The sequence below is a fragment of the Terrapene carolina genome, unplaced genomic scaffold, assembly GCF_002925995.2.
Source record: "Terrapene carolina triunguis isolate 2854851 unplaced genomic scaffold, T_m_triunguis-2.0 Scaffold42, whole genome shotgun sequence".
Taxonomy (NCBI): domain Eukaryota; kingdom Metazoa; phylum Chordata; order Testudines; family Emydidae; genus Terrapene; species Terrapene triunguis.
In genome coordinates this window covers 69,034,066-69,060,483 of record NW_020664393.1, presented here as the reverse complement: position 1 = coordinate 69,060,483, position 26,418 = coordinate 69,034,066, and the positions used below count along the sequence as shown (strand labels likewise).

General features: G+C 42.0%; 1 protein-coding gene across 2 annotated transcripts; it reads left to right on the top strand.

Annotated features, from left to right (window-relative positions):
- The first annotated feature begins 13,145 nt into the window (after positions 1–13,145).
- Positions 13,146–25,674, top strand: LOC112102662 (WD repeat and coiled-coil-containing protein-like). Of its 2 annotated transcripts, none has more exons than XM_024194062.3 (4): positions 13,146–13,289; positions 15,662–17,595; positions 20,578–20,695; positions 25,027–25,674. In XM_024194062.3, the coding sequence occupies exons 2-4, from the start codon at positions 15,682–15,684 to the stop codon at positions 25,296–25,298; spliced, it is 2,304 nt and encodes a 767-aa protein (XP_024049830.2). In that variant the 5' UTR covers positions 13,146–13,289; positions 15,662–15,681; the 3' UTR covers positions 25,299–25,674. The 2 variants fall into 2 exon arrangements, with proteins under 2 accessions (XP_024049830.2, XP_024049831.2); XM_024194063.3 differs by lacking the exon at positions 13,146–13,289 and adding an exon at positions 13,317–13,387.
- Positions 25,675–26,418: the final 744 nt, after the last annotated feature.

Here is a 26,418-nt window from a genome sequence, read left to right as displayed (position 1 = left end):
TTTGCTGCTCCAGTGGATCCTAGGGAAACTTGCAGCATTTTGGAGAAATACATGATTTTTATGTGAAGACGCATGACTGTTAAAAGAGCTATATCAGTGTCTCATCTGCCATGAGGATTTGTATAGCGGAACCTAGGAAAACAACTATTTAGCATGCAATAAAGGAGAAAAAAAAAAGGTAAAGCAAGGATCAAAGACATTCAAAGACACTACGTAATACAGGCACATCCTGGGAGCAGATGGACAGATTTGTGGGAGCTCAAACTATAATGATTATGAGGATGAGAGAAGGAACAACAAAGGAATTGAATAAACTCTCACTGTTTTTCCAGGAAGTAGGGAGGGAAGGGTGAAGTGTTACAGTCCATCCTGTGTGTGGCTCCTGCTTCTCCTACTCGGTATGCACTGACAGAAAGTATAGAGAGGCATACCTGTTTCATCCTTTGCGCTAAAGGAATGAAGGGTGAATTTTTATGTAATCTTTTCCCAACACATTTTAGTCCTTAAGTTTGTTATAAACATTTATCTTCACAGTCTGAAATTTTGTCTCTGTGAATATCTCTGAGAAGTGTTTTCCCTGCACCTTGGGAATCTTGGTAACATTGTTTATATAGCAGACATATGGTAAAATCTATGTGATAAACCACATTTATCATACAACTCATTTCACTTGCACTCGCCCCATAAATGAATCTCCTCCTGGGACTTATTCTAACATTCCACAGTACTGAGCAATAAAAGACATGTTTCTTTCTATTCCCCCAAAGTGTGGGATTTCTCTTCCAAAATTACATAGGCCCATGGCTCAAGATGGGCAATATTCAGTCTTCTACCAATGAAAGGTTTACGGTTCAATATCACATATCAGGGCCAGCAATGGAAGCTTTAAACCATCAGTTTAAAGGCAAGAATTTTTCTACCCCTTTCCCAATAGCATATGGCTAATACTGGTAGGTCACAAGATCTTGGGCCTTAAAATCCAAGCATTGCTAGCGGGGAAAAGTATGTAAAAATAATGTTAGGTAATTTTTAGAGGTTTTTAAAATGTGGCCTCTCCAAGACCAATACCATTGGACTCTTATACTAAGGTAGCCTCTGTCCCTTAACACTGGGTAAAAGGGCCAGAGCAGCATCTAGGTAGGGTGACCAGATGTCCTGATTTTATAGGGACAGTCCCGATTTTGGGGGCTTTTTCTTATATAGGCACCTATTACCCCCCACCCCTTGTCCCAATGTTTTACACTTGCTATCTGGTCACCCTACATCTAGGGCTCTAAAAATCTCAAATCCAGCTGGGGGGCCAATTCCTTGAGAGGCTTTCTGAGGACTCTTTACAAGCCCTGGTGTAGGAGATGTGTTGGGTGTGGGGCTGGAAGCAGGAAGTGTGTGTCAACAGCAGGGCTGTAGCATGCAGCACTGTGGAAATTCCAGGCAGCTGTGCAGTCCACAGGGCAGCCCAGGGAGGCAGCTGTAATTTAGGCTCCCTAATTTATGCCAGGGGCCACTCCACCCCCCAGAATAACCAGGGGTCAAGAGGACACAAAGATGGTTTAAAGCCACCTTAGCAGCACCCATTCCCTCTGTGCTGCACCTCTTAGAATAGCAGTATCATCGTAGCACTGCCAGAAAAGGGTGATCTTACTCCATGTATGCACTGGAGAGGTACTGTGCTATTATCAATCCTGGGCAAAGTACTGGCTACTGTTATGCTGAATAGAATGAACAAGACAGTGGATGAAATGTTACAAGAAGAACAGGCTAGGTTCCATCCATGTAGCTCATGTTGTGAACAGATACTCACTCTTCAACAGATCATCAGCAAAGCTACTGTTTGGCAAAACCCCATCTTAATCAACTTTAAGAAAGCACGAGATAGTGTCCACAGAGAGACACTGTGGAATATTGCTAGCAGTTATGGGATACCAGACAAGCTGATCAACATAATAAGGAGTTGATATGATGGAAGCAGATGTGCAGTAAGATCAGATACTGGGCTGGGTGAGTGGTTCGATATTATAACTGGAATTAGACAAGGGTCTGTTTTACCACCAATCCTTTTTGCATTAGCAATAGACTGTGTGATGAGCAACAAAAGGTGTAAAATGGGATCGTGGAGATGAATTACATGATCTTGGCTTTGCCGACAACATTGCTTTACTAAATACGACAGGGAATGGAATTATTGCCCTTATGTCAGAGAGAGAAGAGCAAGCAGCCAAAATTGGATTGAAAGTAAATGCAGATAAAACCAAGATTATGAAGATAGGAAACTGGACAACAGATGCAAAGGTGTATGTGACTGGATAAGAAATCGAAGAGGTAGAAGAGTTCTGTAACCGGGAAGTGTGATGACATTTGAAGGTGGCTAAAATAAAGATGTTCATACGAGATTAGGAAAAGCAAACACCACTTTTGAAAGGATTAACAACATCTGGTCAAACAGAGGTCTCCACACCAAACTAAAGGTCAGATTATACCATGCAATTGTACTGAGCATGCTACTGTACAGAGCAAAGACACGGCCAATGACAGTGGCTAACAAAAAAAGATTGGAGGCTGGCTGTAATGGGAGCCCTCACCCCTGGAGTTCCCCCTGGCAGCTCAGTGCAGTGCCACCATTGCATCCCTGCCTCAGTTTCCCCTGAAGGAGGGTTTTAATAAATCCTAGAAAGCTTATATCTTCAACAGCAGGATCTAGTTTATTCAACCCCAAAGACAGAACATCACACAAATAGTCCTCCCCCTCACCGTCTCTATCTGCAGGGATGAGGGGCTGAGTAACCCTTAGTAAACCTAAAGTGTAGCATTGACATAGTGCAGTGCTCTAGCGTCGGTAGACCATAACAGATGTTACTCAAGTTGAACATATGAGCTGCTTTTCCATTACCTCACACAAAAGAGCACTGCACACACACACACACACACACACACGGTTGTGGGGTAGTGATTTTGTGCCTTTGATTTTTTACCAACCTGAGGTCATTCCACAATGTCTGTGTTAAATCCAGATTCAGTTTGCTTAGATTTACTTTTCCCCTGGTGTTATCATCTATTAGAGAATTGCCAGTATCTTGCTGTTACTGACATTTGGATGTGCTTACTGCAATACAACCTCTTTTTGCAGACAGCCAAAATTGTCCTTGAACTTTATGTCGCCACTATTATTTGACACATACGTATCAGCAGCCAGGTGTGATCAAATGTTTGGTGGCATGCGGTGCCAATACTTCAGTATTGGCACAAAAAGACTTCCTGCAGAGGAGATGACATTTGCAATGTTATGAAAACTTGCCACCGAAAACCATCAGTGCCTGACAACCTGTGTCCTTTGGCAAGGATCCATCCAACTTGTCAGCAGACACCATGCTATCTTAACAGACGAGAGTGTATGCAGCCAAGAAAGGAATATATCTCCGTGTAATACTAGACACAAAACTGATTCATAGCTCCAGAAAAAAAGGCAAACCAGAATTTCACATTAGAGACCCCAATTATTTCCTTTAAATCAAACTAATACTTAAACCTTTACAAACAGGAAAAACATGAATGGTTTGTAAGAAGGCAACATACTAAGAGAATATAACATCCTATGGAGATATTTGTGATAATTTTGTTAACTTTCAGAAGAAAAGGAATGAAAAGTTGGACATGATAAAAGGCTCTAGCCATATAATTGAATTTTAGCCTTCTGCAATGATTACTTTTCACAATAGGAAAATCCTTTTGTTACAAACTGTTCACTCTTTAGAGACTAACAAATTTATTTGGGCATAAGCTTTTGTGGGCTAAAACCCACTTCATCAGATGCATGGAGTGAAAAATACAGTAGGCAGGAGCATATATTACAGCACATAAAAAGATGGGAGTTGCCTTACCAAGTGGGGGGGTCAATGATTGAATTGGCTCCGTTAGCACTGACTCCCCACTTGGTAAGGCAACTCCTATCTTTTCATGTGCTGTAATATATATACTGCTTACTGTATTTTTCACTCCATGCATCTGATGAAGTGGGTTTTAGCCCATGAAAGCTTATGCCCAAATAAATTTGTTAGTCTCTAAGGTGCCACAAGGACTCCTCGTTGTTTTTGCTGATACAGACTAACACGGCCACCCCTCTGAAACCTGTTTGCTCTTTGTTTCATATATTTCTGAGTTTTGGGAAAGTGGCTTGTAACTCTTTGTTCAGTTACTCTGAAACATAAAAGAACCCTCTTAGAATTCTATGATCCTCTCTCTGAAACACAAGGGTTCAACTAATCATCAGCAGGTGTTCTTAAATTACATACAAGTATTGTTGTGCTATGAGGTACTGGTGACTACATCAACCTCTTTGAGATTGGGTGTGAGCACACCCTTCAATTAACATAACTATGAAGAGAATCACAAGCCCCACAGCTGAGAAAAAAGGGGTTATGAAAAATGTGAACCCACCAGGTAGTTTTGAATCAATGGCTGGAGTGGAGAAGTTTTGTTGAGTATCGTTTGGGCAAGCGTGTGCACGAGTGTGAGGGACAGCAGAATGAGAGATACTTAGGGCCTGAGCAAGAAAGCCAAGCAAGCAGCCTGTAAGTATGGTGAGACCCTGGAGAACTCTAGAGAGAGATTGAGGTCGGAGGCGATGGCTGAACGAAGCATCGGCCTATAAGCTAAGAAACTGTTCCTTTTGGTTTTGGTCCCTCCTGTGTTTGGAAGAGGACTTTGTACATTCCTTATAAGTAAACAAGATTGCATCAAAGAAAACAACAGACTCCATCAGCAATTTCTACTCCCAACCGGGACATGCCCAGGGACCCAAACTTTGACTAGTCGCGGGAGTCAACAAGGGATAACAGTATATCTAATGTACCCATCATTGTTATGTTCCCTATGTGGCACTTCCAGCCCAACTTCATGTCCAAAATTATTTTTACTGAATTAATAATATAAACAAATAAAAACAAGCCTACTGATACTAAGTTTTAACATTTTTTCCAAACAGCCTGCCCTGTATTTGGGGCCTAAACTACCTGACAGTGCCCCTGTAAACTCTCCCCTCAGATGGAATGGCAGCCACTCACCCCAGGAGCCCTAGTGTGGAACCACGGTTAAATTTCTGCCTCTGTTTCCCAAGTTCAATGCAGTTTGTATACAGCCTTCAAGGAGGAGGGGTAGTTTATGGTATGGTATGTAAACAAGTCTTTTCCTATGGTATGGTATGTAAACAAGCCTTCTTCTGCTGTAAGTCCTCAGGCTTCCCCACGGCCTGCAGCTTTGCAGTCTCTCCCCTGCTAATTCAGGGTATCTCCCAAGCCTTCCTGCCTGGAGAGATTTATAGTCTCTCTCCTCTGGTGCTTTTTCTCTTTGTGTTCTGGGCACAGTTCCTCTCCCCAGGAGACACCACTGGAAATAGCTTCCTCCCCAGCTTCCCCAAGGAGTTCTCTCCCCAAGAGCTTCCTCTGTCTATTCTGGGCTCCTGCCTGAGCCCTCATAACCCTTTATAAGACCCTGGCGTCCTTTAACTAATTAACTACCACCCAGCTACTTATCCAATTAACCAACCACACGTGGATCTGGGTTGGTTCATTCTCTTTAGTGGAGCCTGTCACAGGGAGGCTGGGAGCCTGAACCATGACACAGGGTAGACTATAATGATAACTTGAAAATGAACCTGATTTATGAGGTAATAACCATATCCTGGATAATAAGCTCAAAGAAAATAATTATGATGACATTAACAGGAATCACTCAAGTTATTATTATGCTAAAATTTTAAACATTCAATTTTACAACAAAAGTGAAGAAAAAATATGTACAAATCATAAAACTGGAGTAGGTACCAGCAGTGTGATACTTTAAAAAATGTTAAATAACCTTTTTATTTTCTCCTTCCCCTCTATTCCTTCCTCGATTACCTCTCTCCTGCCCCTCCCCTGGGATCTCATCTATAACTTCTCCTTTCCCCAACCTTTTTTCTTCCCTACAGGTCAACAAATTTATGATCGTTATTGTGGGAACCACAACTTTGTTAAATTACAGGTATTGAGGGATGAGTGGAAGGTTAGAGCCAATGTCAAAATTCCCATTGACTGAATGTGAGAGAGATTATTATTATTTATCAAAGACAAAATGTGTGCTAGGACTGAGCCTGAACATGGAAAATGAATTCCACTGTTTTTGTTTTTTAAACAGTATTTTAATTGCCCCATTTTTTCCTTCTCTTTCATGTAAATCTTGGGGATTTTCAGCATCAGCTGAAGGTCAGAAGAAACTGAAGCATCATCTATGTTGTTGGCAAACAGATTAAAAATTCTGAAGAGACGAACCAAGGGGAGCAGAGAGATTTGCTTATTTGCAGTACAATTGTTAAGAAATAACCATAGTGATTATGCAAATCACTGCTGTCTGGCTAACAATGGCTGCCAGCCAATCAGAGTACAGGGATTCACATACTGTACTGTAATTGTGAAATAACCATTCAGTGGTTATGCAAATAATATACTCATAACCGAATCCAGGGACTTGCATAACTGAGAAACAATGTTGTTATTAACTATATAGCATCTCAGCACTCCGGTAGGCTAAGACAATTCCATTTCAGTGTATTGATCTTACATCTGATTTAATTTCAATTGTAAATATATTATAATGTTTGTTATGACATATGATAATGTTTATACCATTTAAAATATTTTATAATGTTTATGTTAAATATTTTATAATGTTTGTTTTGTGGACTCTTCGATTCATCTATGTATGACTTTGTTTTACAGTTCTGCATATAAGATATTGTACATGTTAAAAAAATAAAAATGTTTTAAACTTTTAAACTGAATACTCATATAATTGTAGATATAAGAAGAAGAAAAAAGAAATACCTATTATGAAGACATCTACTGGCACACAGTTAAAATGAGGTCTTCCAGCCCGAAGAAACAAAATGTTTTAAAACCTTAATTTCTGAATATTACCATTAACATTCAATCTAAGGATACATCAAACCTTTGTTTTGGAGAATACAGGTATGCAAATTATCTAAGCACAATTCACTGTAAGGTTACAGAATAGGGTGACCAGACAGCAAGTGTGAAAAATCAGGACAGGGGGTGGGGGGTAATAGGAGCCTATATAAGAAAAAAAAACAAAAATCGGGACTGTCCCTATAAAATCGGGACATCTGGTCACCCTATTACAGAACTATGATTGTACTCCTGAATTAGTTTCTCTCTCAACAAACTGATATTGACAAATAAAGCCCCCTAGTGGCTAAACACTATGTTAAATATAGGGGGAAAAACAGTACAGTAGAAATCTCTTAAATGCCTAGTGCTAAGAAACTTGCTAGGCTAGCCACACTTCCTGTTTAAACAAGTTAGCAAAAGTTTTCTTATTAATCAATGGCTTGAAAACACCCATTAGTCCTCAAACTGCATCAGTATCAATCTCACAAAACCATATATTCTACACATTCTACTCTATTCTATTCAGGTTCTTATATGTATCAAGTATCAGGGGGTAGCCGTGTTAGTCTGTATCTACAAAAACAACAAGGAGTCTGGTGGCACCTTAAAGACTAACAGATTTATTTGGGCATAAGCTTTCGTGGGTAAAAACCAAATGTGTTAGTCTTTAAGGTGCCACCAGACTCCTTGTTGTTTATGACACTGTGGTATCTCGGCACCTTTCAGAGCTAAAACATAAACAAAGTGACTAGCATCTCTCAAATGGGTTTTGTGTCCATTCCTCCCGTCCTGGGGAGAGATGGAAGAAACTAATGCATCTACTTAATTTCCTGTTCATCTCTGTGCCAGGATTGTTCTCTATTGTTCATCTACAAATGTTTTGTCCTCTCTACTTTTAAAGGTGACCTGCAAAGGGAAAAACAAAATGGAGTTTGTGCCCTTTTCGATGGTTTATGATAACCTGAAAAGTTGTGGGGATCTATGTGTGTTTGTGGAGAGGCAGGATATGGAGGATATTTGAGGTTTCAGATTTTTTTTAACATTAGAAATTTATTTACTCACCTCAAGACTGGTTTATTGTAACTGACAGTATCTAGGTCTGAAAGCTGCAACAATGAAGAATCTCTATTCTGTGCAAAATACAGTAGTCCAACTCACCCCTTTGCTCCAATCCTTCCACGCCCCCCAGTCTACTTCCATTGCAAGTTCTCAGCTATGGAATGAGCTTGCAGAGGAGATCAGACTGGAGTTTGACCAGTTTCAAGTTGCACTGCAAGACCTTGCTGTTTGACAAATCTTTTCCACCGTAGCCATATTAAGGGGAGGAGGAAACCCTCTTCCCTGCATTCATTTTGCGCACTCCTGCTGATCTCAGCTAAGCAATATGTCAGAAGGAAACAAGTGACATGTCAGGTAGGAAGCACCCATGCTATTTTGAGCTTTCTAGGACAGAAATAACACCTTCTACTCCATCCAGTTGCCAATCGATTGTCATTGATAAAGTTTAAGGCCAGAAAGGACCATTAGATCATTTGGTTTGACAACCATTAAATTTCACGCAGTTACCCCTGTAGTGAGCCCAATAACTCGTGTTTGGCTAGAGCATATCTTCCCAAAAAAGGCATCGAGTATTGACTGGAAGACATCCAGAGATGGAGAATCCATCACTTCTCATGGTAATTTGTTCTAATAGTTAATCACAGACACTTTTAGAAATTTGTGCCTTATTTCCAATTTGAATTTGTCTGGCTTCAGCTTTCAGCCATTGGTTCTTGTCATGCCGTACGCCACAAGGTTAAAGTGCCCTATAGTATCCAGTATTTTCTCCCTGTATTTACACACTGTAATGAAGTCACCTCTTGATCTTCTTTTTGATTAGCTAAACAGATTGAGCTCTTTAAGTCTCTCATTGAAAGGCATTTTCTCCAGTCCTCAAGTCGTTTTTGTGGCTCTTTTCTGCATCCTCTCCAATTTTTCAACATAGTTTTTAAGATGTGGACACTAGAACTGTACACAATATTCCAGTTTTGGTCCAACAAGTAAAATCACTTCCCTACTCCCACAGGTATACACAGGTAAAATCACCTCCCTACTCACTATTGCCATTTATACATCCAAGGATCACATGAGCCCTTTTTGCCACAGCATCGTACTGGCTGGCAAATGATGGTGTTGCTTGTCCACTATGATTCCTAAATCCTTTTCAGAGTTGCTGCTTTCCAGGATACAGTCCTGCATTCTGTAGGTATCACATGCATTCCTTGTTCCTAGATGCAGAGCCATCCCTTGGGTATGGCGAATTGGGGTGACTGCCCTGGGCCCCGCACTTTGGGGGGCCCCGCAGGAGGGGGTGGAGAGGTGAGTCGGGCGGACGAGCAGAGTGAGGAGGCAAATGGCAGGCGGGCAGGGGGGACGAGGAGGAGCCCCCCTACCAGAACATCCCTTCCCCCAGCAACTCCTGCCCGCCAGCAGGCCCCCCTGATCAGCACCTCCCCCTCCCTCTCAGCGCCTACCGCATATCAGATGTTTCACCCGCAGAGTCAGGAGGCGTTGGGGGGAGGGGAGAGGAGCGAGGGCTCAGCGCGCTCACGGGAGGGGGTGGAACTGGGTGGGGAAGAGGTGGGGCAGGAAGAGGCAGGGAGAGGTGGGGCAGGGACGGAGCAGGGGTGGGCCTTGTGGGAAGGGGTGGAGTGGGGGTGGGGCCTGGGCATAGCCAGGGGAGAGCACACACACCCGGCAGATTAGAAACTCGGCGCCTATGTCCTGGGCCCCGCACTCCCCCAAGGGATGGCCCTGCCTAGATGTATAATATTGCCTTTTGTTAGAATGAGCCCATTTTACCAAGTGATCCAGATTGCTTTTTATGATTCCCCTGTCCTCATTATTTACCCCTCCACCAAACTTTGTGTCTCCCTATATTTTATCAGCAGTGATTTTATATGTACTTCCAGATCATTGATGCAAATGGTGATCACTGTAGAGCCCCACTAGAAACACTACCATTCAATAATGATCTGTAATCTGTCAGCCAGTTCTTAATCTATTTAACATGTGCTTTCTAGATAATGTATAGTGTTAAGTTTTTAACCAGAATGTTGTGCAATATTAAGTCAAACACCTTACAAAGTCTAAGGATATTACACCTACATAGTTACTTTTATCAACCAAACTTGTAATCTCTTGAAAAAATGAAAGCAAATTCATTTGACAAGACCTAGTTTCCATAAACCATGCTGACTGGCTTTAATTATATTCCTAACCTTTAATTCATTATTCATTGAATCCTGTTTCAACTTTTCCATTACCTTCCTTGAGTTGGATGTTAGGCTAAATGGCCTATACTTACCTAGATCATCCTGCTTGCCACTTTTAAATGTTGGCACAACATTAGCAGTCTGCCACTCCCCTGGTATATCCCTGGTATTCCAAGATTTATTAAAAATTAACATCTGTGGGCCTGAGATCTCCTCAGCCAGCGCTTTTAGGACACTTGGGTGCAAGTTATCCAGGCCTGCTAATTTAAAAATGTTTATCCATAGTCACTCTGGTTTAACATCTTCCTCGCTTGCTAATAGACTGGAAAGTACTTTGTCATGTGATACAAGAACATCATCCCGCTTCTTTCCAAATATGGACCAAAAATAGTTATTGAACATGTCTGCCCTTTCAGCATTATTATTAATAATTTTACCATCTCCATCTAGTAATGGGCCCATACCATTGCTAGGATTTCTTTTGTTCTTTATATACTTTAAAAAATCCTCCTTATTGTCCTTAGTTTTGCCAGCCATGGATTATTCCCTAATATCTCTAGCGTCCCTTATCAATTGTCTACATTTTGTAACTTCTAATTTGTTTTAATTGCTATTTTTGCTCTTTTCCATTTTTTATATATTGCTTTTTTTCTTCTAACTGTTTGCCTTCACTTTGCCATTGAACCAGGATAGATTTTTAGTCAAAGTTGTCCTATTTTTTGGTTGTGGAATCATGGCTTTTTGGCGATGTAAACTTTTGTTTAAAAATTCCCAATATTCATTCACATTTTTTTGTCTAAAATCTTCATCCTAGTCAATTTTGCTCATAATTTTCCTCATCTTGGGGAAATTAGCTCTTTTGAAGCACTAAATGTATATCACTGGTTTGGCCTGTCCTTTGTTTTATCATATTGAATGTAACCAGGTCACAGTCATTAGTCTTTGGGAAACCACCAACTTTCAGTCCAAGGATTAATTAATTTTTATCCATCATAATGAGGTCCAAAATAGTTACCTCATGGTAGGCACAATACCTTTTGTTTTAGAAAATTATCATCTATAACTTTTAGAAGCTCTAATAATGTTCTACTACTGGCTGCATGAGACCTCTGGCATATGTCTTCCTCCCAAGTGGAAGAACCACATATTAACACTATTTTTCTTTCCACACATTACAGACAGGTGCTTAAGGAGTAATTCATTTTGTTATCTAGTTTGATTTGGTGGTAACAGACCCCCACCAGAACACTCTCCTCGGCTGTTACCACATTGATCCATACATTCCAGATCCTGGGGTTCTGAGTTGTCAGTAACTCTAAAATAAGTAATATTGTCTTTAATGTAGAGTGACACTCTTTCACCCTTTACCTACTTTCTCCTTCCTAAACACGGGATAATCAGTGATTTTAATATCCCAATCATGCAACTCATCCCACCAGGTTTCAATAATGCCAATTGTACCAAATTTCTTCTCATCAATGAGAATTTCCAATTCGTCTTCCTTGTTACTCAGACTCCTAGCATTGGTATAGCATTTCTTCTCTTAACATTCTTTGCCATATTGTTTCACTTTGTTCTCGATATGCTGAGTTTGTACCACATTTGCCTTCTTAGCATCCTTCTTTTCTGTTGCGAATTTTAGACCTTTTTATGTCTGCCAGCACAGATCCCAAAGCAAAGGTGTAACATGCTTCTGGCAAATTACTTAGCAATCAAGTTGCCACATTTTGGATTTGCTTCAAGTTTCAAAAGGCTGCAAAGTGTATTCTCTAGACCAGTGGTTCTCAAACTAGGGCCGTCGCTTGTTCAGGGAAAGCCCCTGGTGGGCTGGGCATTTGTTTACCTGCTGAGTCCACAGGTTCGGCCGATTGCGGCTCCCACTGGCCGCGGTTCGCCGCTCCAGGCCAATGGGGGCTGCAGGAAGCGGCACGGGCCAAGGGATGTGCTGGCCGCCCTTCCTGCAGCCCCCATTGGCCTGGAGCAGCGAACCGTGGCCAGTCGGAGCCACGATTGGCCGAACCTGCGGACGCGGCAGATAAACAAACCGGCCCGGCCCGCCAGGGGCTTTCCCTGAACAAGCGACGGCCCTAGCTTGAGAACCACTGCTCTAGACTGCATTGAAGCAGTCCAGTCAAGAGATGACAAAGTTGCAAAGTTTACAACTGCAGGAAGTGTGGGTAAGACTTAAGTGTCTTTGTAGAGACCTCAGATGGCTCTATATAAGTATTATGTAATATTATGACTGAGGATTCAGGACCAAAGATACTGCATTCCCTATATTCCCCACTTTGAGTTAAAGGTGATCCAAAAAGGGGGAGAAATAAATCAGGTGTGTGTCCTTTCTTGCACCTTTATCTTGTGTGAGATGCAAGAACAGAGTCCTGATGTTGTGTTCAACCCCCAATACCGCACCACCAAGGCCTTCGTGCAGGGACCCTTAGTGCCCTCCTCTCGACGCAGCCCGTGAAGCGCCCACGGGAAACACAGGGAAGCGTGAGGCGGGGGGCAGGCCGTGGCGAGGTCAGGCGCCTCGGCAGGGGACGAGTGATTCGGGGCTAGGCCTGGTCAGCACATGGAAGGCCTGCTACCCCGTGGCCACACAAGAGTCAAGAGGCACCGCCCTGGGCTCTCGCACCATCCAACGGGGCAGTCAGGTGGTCCCCAGGGCGGGAGCTTCAGGAGAGGAGAACTGGCCAAGCCCAACACCCAGGAGACTTGTTTGTGAGATGGAGAGTAGTCCCGCCCCACCCCCTTCAGGGGCCAGGGGGCGGGTTACTGACTCCGGCTCCGCCTCTATGAGTCTATGGGGCTGTGGGGGGAAGGCACGCGCCCGCCCCATTGCATTCTGGGCGCTGTAGTTTTCCACTACGGAGAGTCCGTTACTAGATCACAGAGCTTCACGCAGGAGGCTAGAGTGCCGCTAGGGGGCATAGGGACGACGAAGGGTGGGGTAGAGCGTCTGAGAGCCCCGCGGCGAGAGAGCGGGTGCTACGACTCAGTCCCACTCCGGCCGGGGCTGGGACCTCGGTCGGCGGCTGCCAGCGCGAGCCAGCGCCGCCATTTCACCCGCTGGGAGCCGGGCCCAGCAGCCGCTCGGGTAAGAGGAGCCGCTGGCGGGCAGGTGCCCCGATGTCCCACCGGTCCCGAGGGTGCGGCGTGAGCGCGTGGGGAGGAAGGAGCGAGGAGGAAAACGGGGTAATGGGCCCGAGTGGGAGGGAAGCGGGGCGGAAGGGAAATGATGGGAGGGAAAGCGGTGCGGGCGGGCCCGCGAAGGGGTGGGGAACAGAAGCCGGGCGGGCGGAGAAAGTCGTGTGGGCGGGCCGGATAGTGTGGGCGTGTAGTTCTGGGTGGGAGGTGCCAGGAGAGAGGAAACCCCTCCTGCTGCCTGCCCACCCCCTGCTGTGGGGGGTGAGGGGGCTACGAATCTGTCCGTCCCTGCCAACTCCCCCTGATGCCGCAAGGGATATAGGCGCAGTGGGGGTGGCCTACTTCAGGGTACAGCCGGTCAGCCAGTAGCCCCGCGATGCAGTACCAGGGCGAGGGGTGTATCTCACTCAGCACGTGGGCTCTGTCACCACCGCCCCAGCACCTACAGTCTGAGAAAGTGCTTGTGGGAAAGAGTCTTCCTTGCTAGCAGACAGCTCGTTCCCAAGATAATAACCGTGCCCCATTGTAGGCACATGGACCAGGATCCTTGCCATAGGACAGGGAAGGTGTGTTATTGCCTGCTGTTCACAGATGCATGGGGAAATGGAGGCAGAGAGATGTAAAGACTGACACTGTCAAACATAACAAGGAGTCCTTGTGGCATCTTAGAGACTAACGTTTATTTGGGCATGGCTTTGTTATTAAAGCACAGAAGAACTAGTTTCCATTTCCATCTCTGTCACAGATTTCTGCTGTGGCCTTGTGCAAGGCACTAATGGATTTTCACAGATGATGAACACCTACTTGCTTTGGGCAATGCAGATGCTTGGCACCACTGAAAATCAGGCCACAAACCTTACAGCCTGTTTCCTCATCTATAAGATGGAGACTGTAATGCCTACCTCAGAAGTGCTATCGTGAGGTTAAATCCATTAATTATTATATAGAGGATTGGTTTACCCTGAGAGATCTTTCCTGGTTTGTTTAACTGTCCTGTTTGCGTTGGTCTCTGTAGACAAATAAAAAAGTAAAAATAAAAAAAAAAAAGCAGCGCCTTGTAGAAAAATCTCCAAGACTGCACACTGAGTGCATTTTGTCACACAGCTTGCAATGACTTTAATATACACTATCAAACAATCACGTTTGTAAAAGTGTCTTTACTTGTGACACATGAGAGTATTAAAACTGAGTTAATTGAACACTTTTTATTAGTTTTGTATTCCACTCAGCTTGCACACAAGAAAGAGGCTAATTTTTGTTTTTGTTTCTTGAAGACGTTTAAAACATGGTGTTTTATTGGTCGTGTTCACAGCTGTATGTTGAACCACAATATTTTTGCCAACACCCCAATATTTTTGCCTCCCTACTTTCCTTTACACAGTTGGTCTGTTGATAGGAGTAACCGTATTGTGGGTGATGTTGGCACTACTAGCCAATCAGAGCCAGCTATGACCAATTCAAAATTATGCTGAGGCACAAAGCCAGGACAAGAGCTGACTGGACCAGAGAGCCCAGCCAGGAATCTCTGCTGCTGCCTCTCCTCTTATGGGGAGCAGTGTAAGAGAGTCACTGACTTCTGCCCCTGCAAAGGGAAGAGGAAGGTGGGTGGTTGCTGAGCAACCCCTTCAGCAAACTTTCTTTGCTTGCTGGAGTGGAGAATGGTGCTCCCAGCTGTCTGGAAGAGCAGTGACCCTTAGCTGGATGTCTAAAAGTGTGAGTGCATGGCCTGGCACCATGCAGAGTGCTGACCTCAGGCTGGGGGAAAGTGGGCCACAATGACCAAGCTGAGTTCAGCCTTCCAGCTCCCACACTGGAATTCAAACAGGCGCAATTGACTGACCCCGCTCTAGTTAAACCATGGGCAATTATACTGTTTTTAACCTCTGAGGAGGAAGCAAAGCAGGCCTCCTTTGGCTGTCTGACTTGCAGGGGAACTCACAGTGTAGGAAGAGAATTGTGCAGGCTGGGAAAACCCTGATCAGGAGGGAGATGCGGGTCTCCATCCAGGAGAGGTGAAGACTGGGGGCTGGAAGCCTGAGAGCGAGTGGCCTTGCTGGACCACAGAAGGGTAATACAGGTGCAGGTGCCCTGAACTATGACAGGTGGAGTTTAATGAGAATATCAACACTGCCCCCAGGACAGATACAAATACTAGAAAATGTACTGAAAGGAACAATGCTGCATTGGCCCGATGATATACATTAGATGACTTAGTGTTTTTTTCCCCATCTCCGACTTACCTGATACAATATAATTCATTTAACTGTAGAGTTGTGATCAAAGTCTCTAGACTAATGTATCACTTGTTTTTAATACTTATAGATGCCTCTCACTAGAAAAAAATGGAGCTGGGAAAAGGAAAACTTCTGAGAACTGGCCTTAATGCTTTGTATCAGGCAATCCACCCTGTGCATGGTATTGCCTGGACGGATGGGAAGCAAGTGATACTGACTGCTTTACACCTTCATAATGGAGAACCAAAGTTTGGTGACTCGAGTGTTATTGGTCAGTTTGAACATGTTCATGGACTTTACTGGGGCCCATATGCTACAGACACCACGGCTCTGCTTGCTGTTCAGCATAAAAAGCACATCACTATTTGGCAGCTGAACTATAACATTTCAGAAAGGAATAAACTCTTGGTTTCTCAGATTTGTGAAACTGGTGAGCCATTTCCAGTGCTTCCCCAGGGCTGTGTGTGGCATCCAAAGAAAGAGATCTTGGCTGTGCTTACTACACGGGATGCCTCAGTCTTACACTCGGTTCGTCGCAACAACTCCAGAATTAAAGCTGATATAAAAGGTAGTGGTCTCATCCACTGCGCTTGTTGGACTAAGGAAGGCAATCGCTTAGTAGTTGCTATAGGCAGTGCACTTCATTCCTATATATGGGATGATGCTCAGAAAACTTTAAATTCTTGCGTGTTTTGCCCTGTATTTGATGTGGGAGGCTACATCTGTGCTGTAGAAGCTACTTTGGATTCCCAAGTTGCTGTTGCTACTGAGCTTCCGTTAGATAAGATCTGTGGCTTAAATTCAGGTATTGCATTTGAAGTCCCAGCTGGTGGTGAAACAAATTCTTTTCCTTCACCGTCTACTGTATTATGTGGTGATGAAGAGTTCTCCATAGATGTGGGGGGGAAATCACTAGACTCAGAAAAATCTGTGCCCATTGTTTCAGTACCTTCTCCTTCATCAGCTCCTGTGGATCTAACCCATATCCTTTCCAGCAAACAAAGACTTAGTTCCAGTCCTCTCATCCATCTTAGGCACAAGGACTACCTAACAGGAAGCGGCCAGGACTCTTCACACCTGATCTTGGTGACTTTTGAAAGAAAGGTTACCACTACCAGAAAGGTCAGCATCCCAGGCATTCTGGTCCCCGACATAATGGCTTTTGATCATAAAACTCATACTGTGTCAGTAGCCTCCAATACTTGTAACATTATTTTGGTCTATTCTTTGACTTCATCCCATTTACCCAATATTCAACAAATTCAGCTTGAGAAAAGTGAAAGACCAAAGGGCTTATGCTTCCTAACCGATAAATTGTTATTGATTTTAGTTGGAAAGCAGAAATTCACTGACCCTGCATTTCTGCCATCTTCAAGGTCAGACAAGTATGTCATCCGTTTGATGATCAAAGAAATAATATTTGAAGAGGGTTCTTCAGCATCTGCAGGAACAAGTGGTAACTCCAGTTTGAATGCCTTTTTGAACATACCTGTGAAAAGAGAGCCACCAGAAATTCTCTATACAGAAGTTCATCCTCTAAGCAGCGGACTCCTGATACCAGGTCATGCTATTATTCAATCTCCTAGTAGCAGAAGAAAACTTATTGAAGAAATTAAAAGCCCTACTTATGAGCAACGCCTGTTGTCAAGTGTGAGAGACGTCGAAGAAAGAAAGATTTCCATGGATTTTCCTCCAGCTCTGGAAACTTTGGATGTTGAACCAATTAATCGATCATTGGCCCTACATGGGCTTAGAACACCTACTGCATTTTCTAACAGACCAGCGTCTCCAAAAGGGCAGGCGGATGTAGTTCCAGAAATTTCAAATTCTCCTAAAAATAACATTCTGCTAGATGAAAAAGAAGCAAGTTATTTATCTAAGAACATAGAAAAATTATGTGGCAATTTTACAGAAGTACAGCATCACCTTTCTGAGCTAACAGAACTTCTAAAATCCAGGAAGAAATTTCTTCCAGCGTACCCGTCTTCTCAGGAGCCCTCTTTTATTAACATCACTTATCAGGTAAGTTTAATGCTGAAAGCTCAGTGTAAAATCTGCTTGTGGCCATATATTTTAAGATTATAGATATCTTTAAAATGTATAGCTCTGCAAGAGTCTCGTTCCAGATTATGCCCAGTAAGGCCCCAATCCTGCAAACAGTTATTCATGTGCTGGACTTTACATGTGAGAAATCCCATTACGTTCAGTTAGGTTTAATTAGGGCCTTAATTTCTATGTGGTATAATAAGGATTGGGACTTTAATTCCTATGCAGAAGAGATGTTTTACTAGCTTGTATACCAGTCCCTATCTATGGTCATGGTGCTAACAGAATTGTCTATTGTCAGATTTTGCTGATATGAAATAAAAAAAAATTAAAATATTTGATATCTCATGAGATTTTAAACTAAAAATATTGCCATTTCACAAGTATATTGCTTCAGTGTTTTTCACCCATACTTTATTTTCATCACTGGTGCACGTAGTGCACATAGGGCCATATTTTAAAAAAGAAGTGAAGATAATGTTATCGTTTAACTATTAATAGGGTTCAATTTATGCCAACAATGGTTCCATTATTCTGCAGATTTTAAACAATGTAAATTATATGATTTCCCTATTAATGAGTATCTGCTACTCATTACCCCCATCTTCTCACTTATGCTCATATCCTACAGCCAGATCCAGGCCCCTGCACCTTTGTGGATTCCCATTTACTTCAGTGCATGGGTCCGCATATACCGATTCAGTTACAGGATCAGGGCCTTCTGATTAAGTTCTATTAAGTTCTAGTGCTCTTTCCATATTTAAAAAGAAACGCTTTTCGTATCTAAAAATTCTAGGCAATTAAACCTACTCCCACTTTTAGTCGCTACCCTCATTAATTTTTTAAGAGTTTAAACAATTGTTGGAATCCGAGACCAAAGATTTACCGTATCTATCTGAAATTGAAATCTAGCCAGTTGAGTTGTACCTATGCAAAGGGGTTGCACAAGTTTAACTAAGTATACAATGTGTCCTGTAGATCCTTCTTCACATATAATTTTGTGAAAAGGAAAGAACTTAGTTTGCCCTTCACATCACAGGTTTAGTGTGAAACCTAACAGTTAGAAAATATAACTTTTTACCAGTAAAATGAGTATATTTACTATGGAAATCATTGACACAATAAACATGGATCACCACAATATCATGTTTAGCATCAATTGCTACTCAGATTCATCCAAACCTAGGCTATCTGAGCACTGCCAGATTGCAGGTTTAAGGAATGCCAACGATGAAGGAATGATTTTTTCTTCTTTCCTCTTCCCATAAATACCAGGGAGGGAGAGGAATTATTTCAGCTCAGTGCTAATGTGGACACGAGAACAAATGGATATAAACTGGCCGTGGGGAAATTTAGGCTTGAAATTAGACGAAGGTTTCTAACCGTCAGAGGGGTGAAATTTTGGAACAGACTTCCGAGGGAAACGGTGGGGGCGAAAGACCTCACTGGCTTCAAGATTAGGCTAGATAAGTTTATGGAGGGAATGGTTTGATGGGACTACGGGATTCTAATCAATTAGGCAATAACGGCCATCGCTGGTAAAATGAGGGTCTGGCTAGAGAATCTTGCCTGTATGCTCGGGGTTCTGCTGATCGCCATATTTGGGGTTGGGAAGGAATTTTCCTCCAGGGTAGATTGGCAGTGGCCCTGGAGGTTTTTCGCCTTCCTCCGCAGCATAGGGCCGGGGTCGCAAGCTGGAAAATTCTCTGCGACTTGAAGTCTTTAGATCACGATCTGGAGACTTCAACAGCAGAGTTAAGGGAAAGTGGGGGGGTCAGCTTTTGTGGCCTGCATCATGCGGGGGGTCAGACTAGATGACCATATTGGTCCCTTCTGACCTTAAAGTCTATGAGTCTATGAGTCTATGAGTCTAACCCCAGGCAATGAAATGGCTTTGTGGGACAGTGGTAGCTAGATAAACAACTCCTGTGCACCTCCAAGCTCCCCCATGAAATGTAACTGAACTGTTTTTTCAGTATGGGTCCTTCGACAGCACAGAAGAGGGGACAAGATTTGCCTCGTAATGTTTGCCCTGACAGAGACATTAAGGGTTCTCAGGGAATTCTTATAAGTGCTCTGGTTATTTTATTTAGGATAAAGTTACATTCGCTCACAGTATATAGCCGTGATAGTATCAGAGGGGTAGCCGTGTTAGTTTGGATCTGTAAAAAGCAACAGAGAGTCCTGTGGCACCTTTAAGACTAACATCTGTTAGTCTTAAAGGTGCCACAGGACTCTCCATAGCCTTGATAATGACTTATCTTCTGGATAGATTTAAAAACCCGTTCACCTGCCATGTGGGAGACATGTTCTGAAGACTGTATTTGGGCAGTGGTACTTAAGGTAGACTAGCACTAGACTACATTCAGTCTTAGAGAGTGCGGGGGGGGAAGGGGCGTTTACACACTCCATTAATAAACAGAAATAAATTCATGAGGTTTTTAAAAAGTCGGTGAAAACAATTGTTTGGGTGTAAACATTTTTTCCCCTACGGTATGTACTACACAAGCCTTGTTGCATTTGAAGAAGAAAGGGAAACTGACTGTAAATAAAGTCAGTTTAGTTTCAAAAAGGAATAAATTGAAAGTTGCCAATAAACAAATATTAACAAATACAGCAACAAAAAATTGGGCTAAGTGAGGATGAACTCTTACCATTGGTTCCATGTCAGCCATGTAGCATGATCTCTCATTCTCCATCCACATGCGCACTAACCTTATATTGTAGTTACTTTGATACCATTGCTCACTGATGTTTTCATCATAAGTAAAGGGATTTCAGACCATAACCCTTGCAAACTAGTTGGTGCAGACAAATGTAGTATTTGATTTTTGCAAGTGGTACTATTGTTGAAAACAAATCTGTGTGATGGTGTTTTGATGAAACTGTCCTATTTTAATAGCTCTGTAACTAAAACACACTCAGCTATACCTAATGGTTTCTTCCTTGTATCTACAGAAGCAGCTTTCTGGAAGTGGGATAGATGAAAGGCGAGCTGTTATTCTATGTGATGGTAAACTCCGTCTAAGTATAGTTCAGCAGATTTTCAGTATCTCTCTTGTTGAAATGCAACATGGTAAGTTCTGTTCATCCAATACAATGAAGTTCAGATATGTGATGTTCTCAATTTGCATTAGCAACAAATACAGTCTTATTTAGAAAAAAGACAAGGTGTAAAACAATGAAAAGATATTAAAAATACCCAATTTATGTTCTTGTATTAAAATTAGTTCTTTTTTACCTAAAATCTAGATTTCCTGTCCAAAGCTTTGTTGTGTTCATTTGCCTTTGTTTAACTAACAGGTGGAGGTGCAGGAAAATCATATTTATCCCATTTTTTAATTCAGACTTTGTAGCTTTTACAAAGAGAATTCTGACTGACAGGTCTGGTTGTCTGAATTAATCATTTCTTAGAATCCCTGTTCAGTATTTTAACCTGTCAAGTTCATCATCTACTCTCATATAACCAATTTTGTCATTCTTTTTTAACACCGCAAAGGCAGATTTGGGGATTTTGTTATGCTTATTTTTCTGATTGATTTCTCCAGCCATTGTCAATCTTATATTATTGTTTTTTTTACCTTCCCTGCCATTATCCACTCACCTCACACATACCCCCCATCCAACCTGTTTTGTTTGTGGCAAAGATATAAAAGATACATCTTTGAGATATGAAATGTTTCTCTGCTGGAAATGTTCTGTACAGTATTTCCCAACAACTAGAGTTTAACACCTGCAGGAAAAGTCCATTGGCATGTCGCTGTGCTCAGCTCTTAAAGACAGAGGCTACTGCTTCATACTTTCAGAAGTACTGACTTTTCAGATACATGGTGGTTAGAGTTCAGATATGTTTTATATTCCTATGACAAGATAAAATCATTGTGCATCATTCACTAGTGCCTACATTCTAGGAAAGATTATTAATACAATTTTGTTATTACAGCATATAGCACCTTTAATACAGAGATTAAAAAAAACCTTTATACTGTATAAAAAGTTATTTCTTCAGCCACCACTGAAATGCAGCCACCTCTCTGGTGAAACATGGTGATTAGTGAACAGCACACAGTGGCGCACACAGACGTTTATGCTAAGTCCACTAGGGAAAAGCAGACAGATTTTGGAAATGCAGCATCTAATTACTAAACTGAAATTTGTCCAGGACAGTGAGATTAACATAACTTCTTTTACAAGAAGGCCCATGGAATCTTTAATGACCACCAGTGGCTAGGGCCTCTGTTTTTTATGTCTTATCAAAAAGGCATGATTAGTTATATTGTCTAAAGTTTTTTTTTTAGTAGAAAAAAATCATGGGTTTTGTCATTTTTTTTAAATGAACATAAGTAATATTACTGGCTACATTACTCATACTAGTAGTAATATCTTCAAATGCCTGAATTGTAAAGTGAGGTTCAAATGAGGTATTAAGCATAAGATTAAAGTTCATTTGCTTTTAATAATCTTCTTGTGACATTTCTTGCAATGTGTTACATAATAGAAGTAAATGGAGCAGCTGGGAAATGTGCTTACTGAACTCACTTTTTTTTTTCAAACCAGTTTTATTTTGTGATTGCAAAAGTGATGAGATAAAATATGAGAAGACTTGCTTATTGGATGTGAAAATTAGCAAAAGTATACACCTCTAATCCAGTAACATTTTTACAGTTTGAAAGCATGTAGGTAGTGTAACACTAGTAAGAATACTACATGAAATAGCAACAGGCCCAGAGATTTAGGACTTGAAGAATTTTTCCCTTCTAAAATTATTTAAATTCATTATATTGAAACCATGTGGCTAGAAGCAGCATATATGTGTGTGTGTGTGTGTGTGTGTGCGCGCATAAACAAGCTCTCTGTTGGTTTTTATTACATTAATTTGAAATTTTCTTTTAAACCTAAGAACTGAAATGAAAAGCTTAGTACATTATGTGCACATCTTTTATGGGTGTTTATGTAACACCTTATAAAATAAATCTTTATGGAAATGTCTAAGCATATCATAGTATCTAATAAAAATACTTTGTGGAACCTTTGAGCTACTGGTCATATTTGTCACTGCCAGTGTAGGTAGGGAAATCTTTAGTCATGTTTAAATACTAACATTGCTTTCAAAATCACTAGTTACATACAGTAAATAATTGTTTCCCTAGTATTGCCATATCCAATTTGAATTGGATGGGGCGGGTGATGAAATTGCTCTGTAAAGATTTATGAATTCTGTTTGTTGACCTGATTGCTAGGCTGTTTAAGAACATAAGAATGGCCATATTGGGTCAGACCAATGGTTCATATAGCTCATTATCCTGTCTTTCAACAGTGGACAGCGCCAGATGCTTCAGAGGGAATGAACAGAACAGGGCAATTATCGAGTGAACCATCCCCTGTAGTCTAGTCCCAGGATCTGGCAGTCAGAGCTTTAGGAAGACCCAGATCATGGGGTTGCATCCAAGACTATCTTGGCTAATAGCCATTGATGGCTCTGTCCTTCATGGACTTATCTCATTGGTTTTTTTTTAACCCAGTTATACTTTTGGCTTTCACAACATCCCCTAGGAATGAGTTACTCCCGGGGGAATTCTGCACCACTGCGCAGTTTGCGCAGAATTAATGTTCTGCGCAGAATTTCCTTTTTTTTCCTCATAGAAATGTGCTGCTGGCTGCCACTAGGAGCCGCTGGACAGAGCAGAGCCTGGCTTGCAAATAGAAGACACTGCTGAGGGGCGGGGGAGGGGGAGCTGGAGAGTTCCCGGCAGCTGCAGTTCCTGGCAAGCCCTGGAGGAAGGAGGCAGCGTGCAGGAAATGCAGTACAAGCCCAGGACCCAGCATCAGTCTGTTTCTCTCTCTGGATTTCTGGGTGGTAGGGGGTGCTAGTGTCTGGGCTGGGGCGGTGCCCTGCAGTTGGGCTCCGGGGAGTTTGGGGTGTGGGTGTCTGGCTGGAGATGCCCCGCAGCTGGGCTCTGTGGGGGAGGGGTTGAGAATGTCTGGGCTGGGGGGTGCCCTGCAGCTGGGCTCGGGGGGACGGGGTGTGTGTGTTTGGGCGGGGGGGCGTCCCACAGGTGGGCTCTTGGAGAAGGGAGTGTGGGTGTCTGGCCCATCAGCTGCGCTCTGGGGAGGAGGGGACAGAGAAACAGGAACTGGCTTGTCATAGGGGTTTCTTTAACTCTCTACTCCAGGGGAGATTTTTTTTGTTGTCTGTATTGTTACAGACATAGTTGCTGACAGGTATTTTGAAATAAATTACCAAAATAATTGAAATGGGTGTGATTATATAGTGTTGTTTAGACAAATAAAATATACAGAATTTTGCAGATTTTTAAATTTTTTGGTAGAGAATTTTTAATTTTTTGGCACAGAATTCGCTCAGGAATAAATGAGTTCCACAGGTTGACTATGCGTTGTGTGAAGAAGTACTTCCTTATGTTTTAAACCTTCTGCCCAGTAATTTCGTTGGGCGACCCCTGATTCTTGTGTTACGTGATGGGATACATAATGCTTCCTTAATGCACTTTCTCCACACTATTTATGATATTCATAGACCTCTATCATATCCCCCCTTAGTTGTCTCCTTTCTAAGCTCAACAGCCCCAGTCTTTTTAACCTCTGTTCAAATGGAAGCTGTTCCATACCCTTAAGCAGTTTTTGTTGCCCTTCTCTGCACAGACACCCCCAAGGGAGGAATTATAGGTGCCAAACCCGGTCAGACCTGTTTGGTAACCACAGTTGATACAGAGAGTACTATAGCTCATGTCCTGGTGTAAGAGTGGGAGAATTGTAGAATTCCACCCAGGGACAGATAAATGCAAAAGGCCTGACAACAGAGGGGCTGCACTCAGAGAGACCAGAAGGCTAGCCCTTTATCCAGGATGGGGCTTTGATGCCAAATTGGGGGTTGAGTTGGGTTTTACTTAAAATATTAACTCAAATGTCAAGACTATAGTGTGCAGTTGATCTTATTTAGCTCTGTTGGCACTAAATATTGGCTTGACCTCTGAATATTTCATTTGAACAGGAGACCAGAAAAGAAGAAAAAGGCACGTCTGCATCTCATTGTTCAGAATTTCATTCCCATTCCTAATCTGAAATTGTGTCAAGATATATGTGTTGTAGCTGTGGCTTCTGGTGGGAAAGTTGGTCTGAGAGAACTGGCTTTTGCACAGCTGTTGTCTGATTTTCAGTCAGTAGCATATTACACAACCATACATGTTTTTTCTTTCAGAGAAAATCCAATTTATCTCACCTCTAGGCTTAGCTAGAAAAAACAGTAAACATTCTTTTCTTGTTAAAGTCAATGTTCAGATTTTGTGTTGCATCAAAGGGTCAGTATTTGGTAATATTATTTATGCCTAAAATATACTGAGTTGCAAAAAAAAGTATTGTTAATAAATAGATATTTTAATGTCCTCATAGGTTCAACCTGGATTGTTCTCACAACTGACAGTGAAGGCTTTGTTCCATTAACATTCGGATCCATGCAGGAGATAATCATAAGAGATGCCAGTTCAAAAGGCTATAGCACCCATTCTTCCAAAACTTTGGATATCATCAGTTCTACAGAAGGGTATAGACCCATTTCTTCAGAAAGTCTGGATATCACTAGTTCTTTGGAAGTCTTAAGAGAACATTCTTCTAAAAGTCTAGACACCAGCAGCTCTTCAGAACAGTCAACCAGTAAAACGTAATTTTGAATTACGATGGTATTAGCTGCTATAGTTGGACAGTTTTTAAATCATTGTCACACAGGACGGGCTCCTTTACATAACTGTCTGTATATTATAATTGATACACCTGTTGAGTTTTTCTTGTAACTAGATCTTATACAATTTTGTTGGGTTCATCACTCGATAAATCTTGTCTCTTATTTATTTGGCCCTCTTTACACCAAGTTTGGAACCTAGCACTCTTTTACTGAGCAATATGTGTTTTAAACTTTTTTTTTGCTAGAAATCATAGACCAGGCCTTTGTGACTGTGGCTGGACATCCAGCTTTCTACAAGGTTCAGAAAAAGGGCTTCCTTACCATCTTGCCTCTGATTTGTTTATGGTTTTAAATTACAGCAGAACTCACAGAATAAAAACATAAGTAGACAGTTCTGCCTTTTCTTTTCTTTATTGGAGACAAAAAAAACCCCAAACTGGTGGTCAGATCCTGAAGTCCTCACAGTTTTTATTCAGAAACTCTGAAGACAAGTTGTCTTATCTACACAAGAAAATTTTATACCTCTTCTCCAACAGTGCTGGTAATGGTATAAGCACCAGCGTAACAGGGTTTGGGCATATTTATCACGTCATGAAAACTTGAGCCCTTTTCATGCTAACACTTGCATCTGTACTAGCACTCGTATAATTATAATGTTTCTGGAAAGCAGGTACAAATGTTTCTAGGGTTGGCTTGTAAACAGCGAGTCTGAGACATGTACTATTTCACTCCTATCCCCAAATCAGCCCTTTGAACCATATGTGACATGGTATTGCAATGCCACAACAATGTTAGCAGATGGTAACTAACTACAGACACTCCCCAGCTTACGCAAGACCCAATTTACGCAAATTCACACTTATGGAAAAAGTTCCATAAGCCAGAAATAGGATTTTCGAGTTATGTAAGGCTTTCCGGAACGGAACAATTGCGTAAGTTGGGGGACGTCTGTATGTTGAGAAGTAATTTTTCAGTCACTTATGGTAGGGTTTTGTGGTTTGGCTTGTTTTATTACTCTAAACATAGCAAATATTCACATACAAAATCTGGAAACTTGTTCTAGTTGTTTTCAAATTAGAAGGGAGCACAAAAATTTGTCTTGT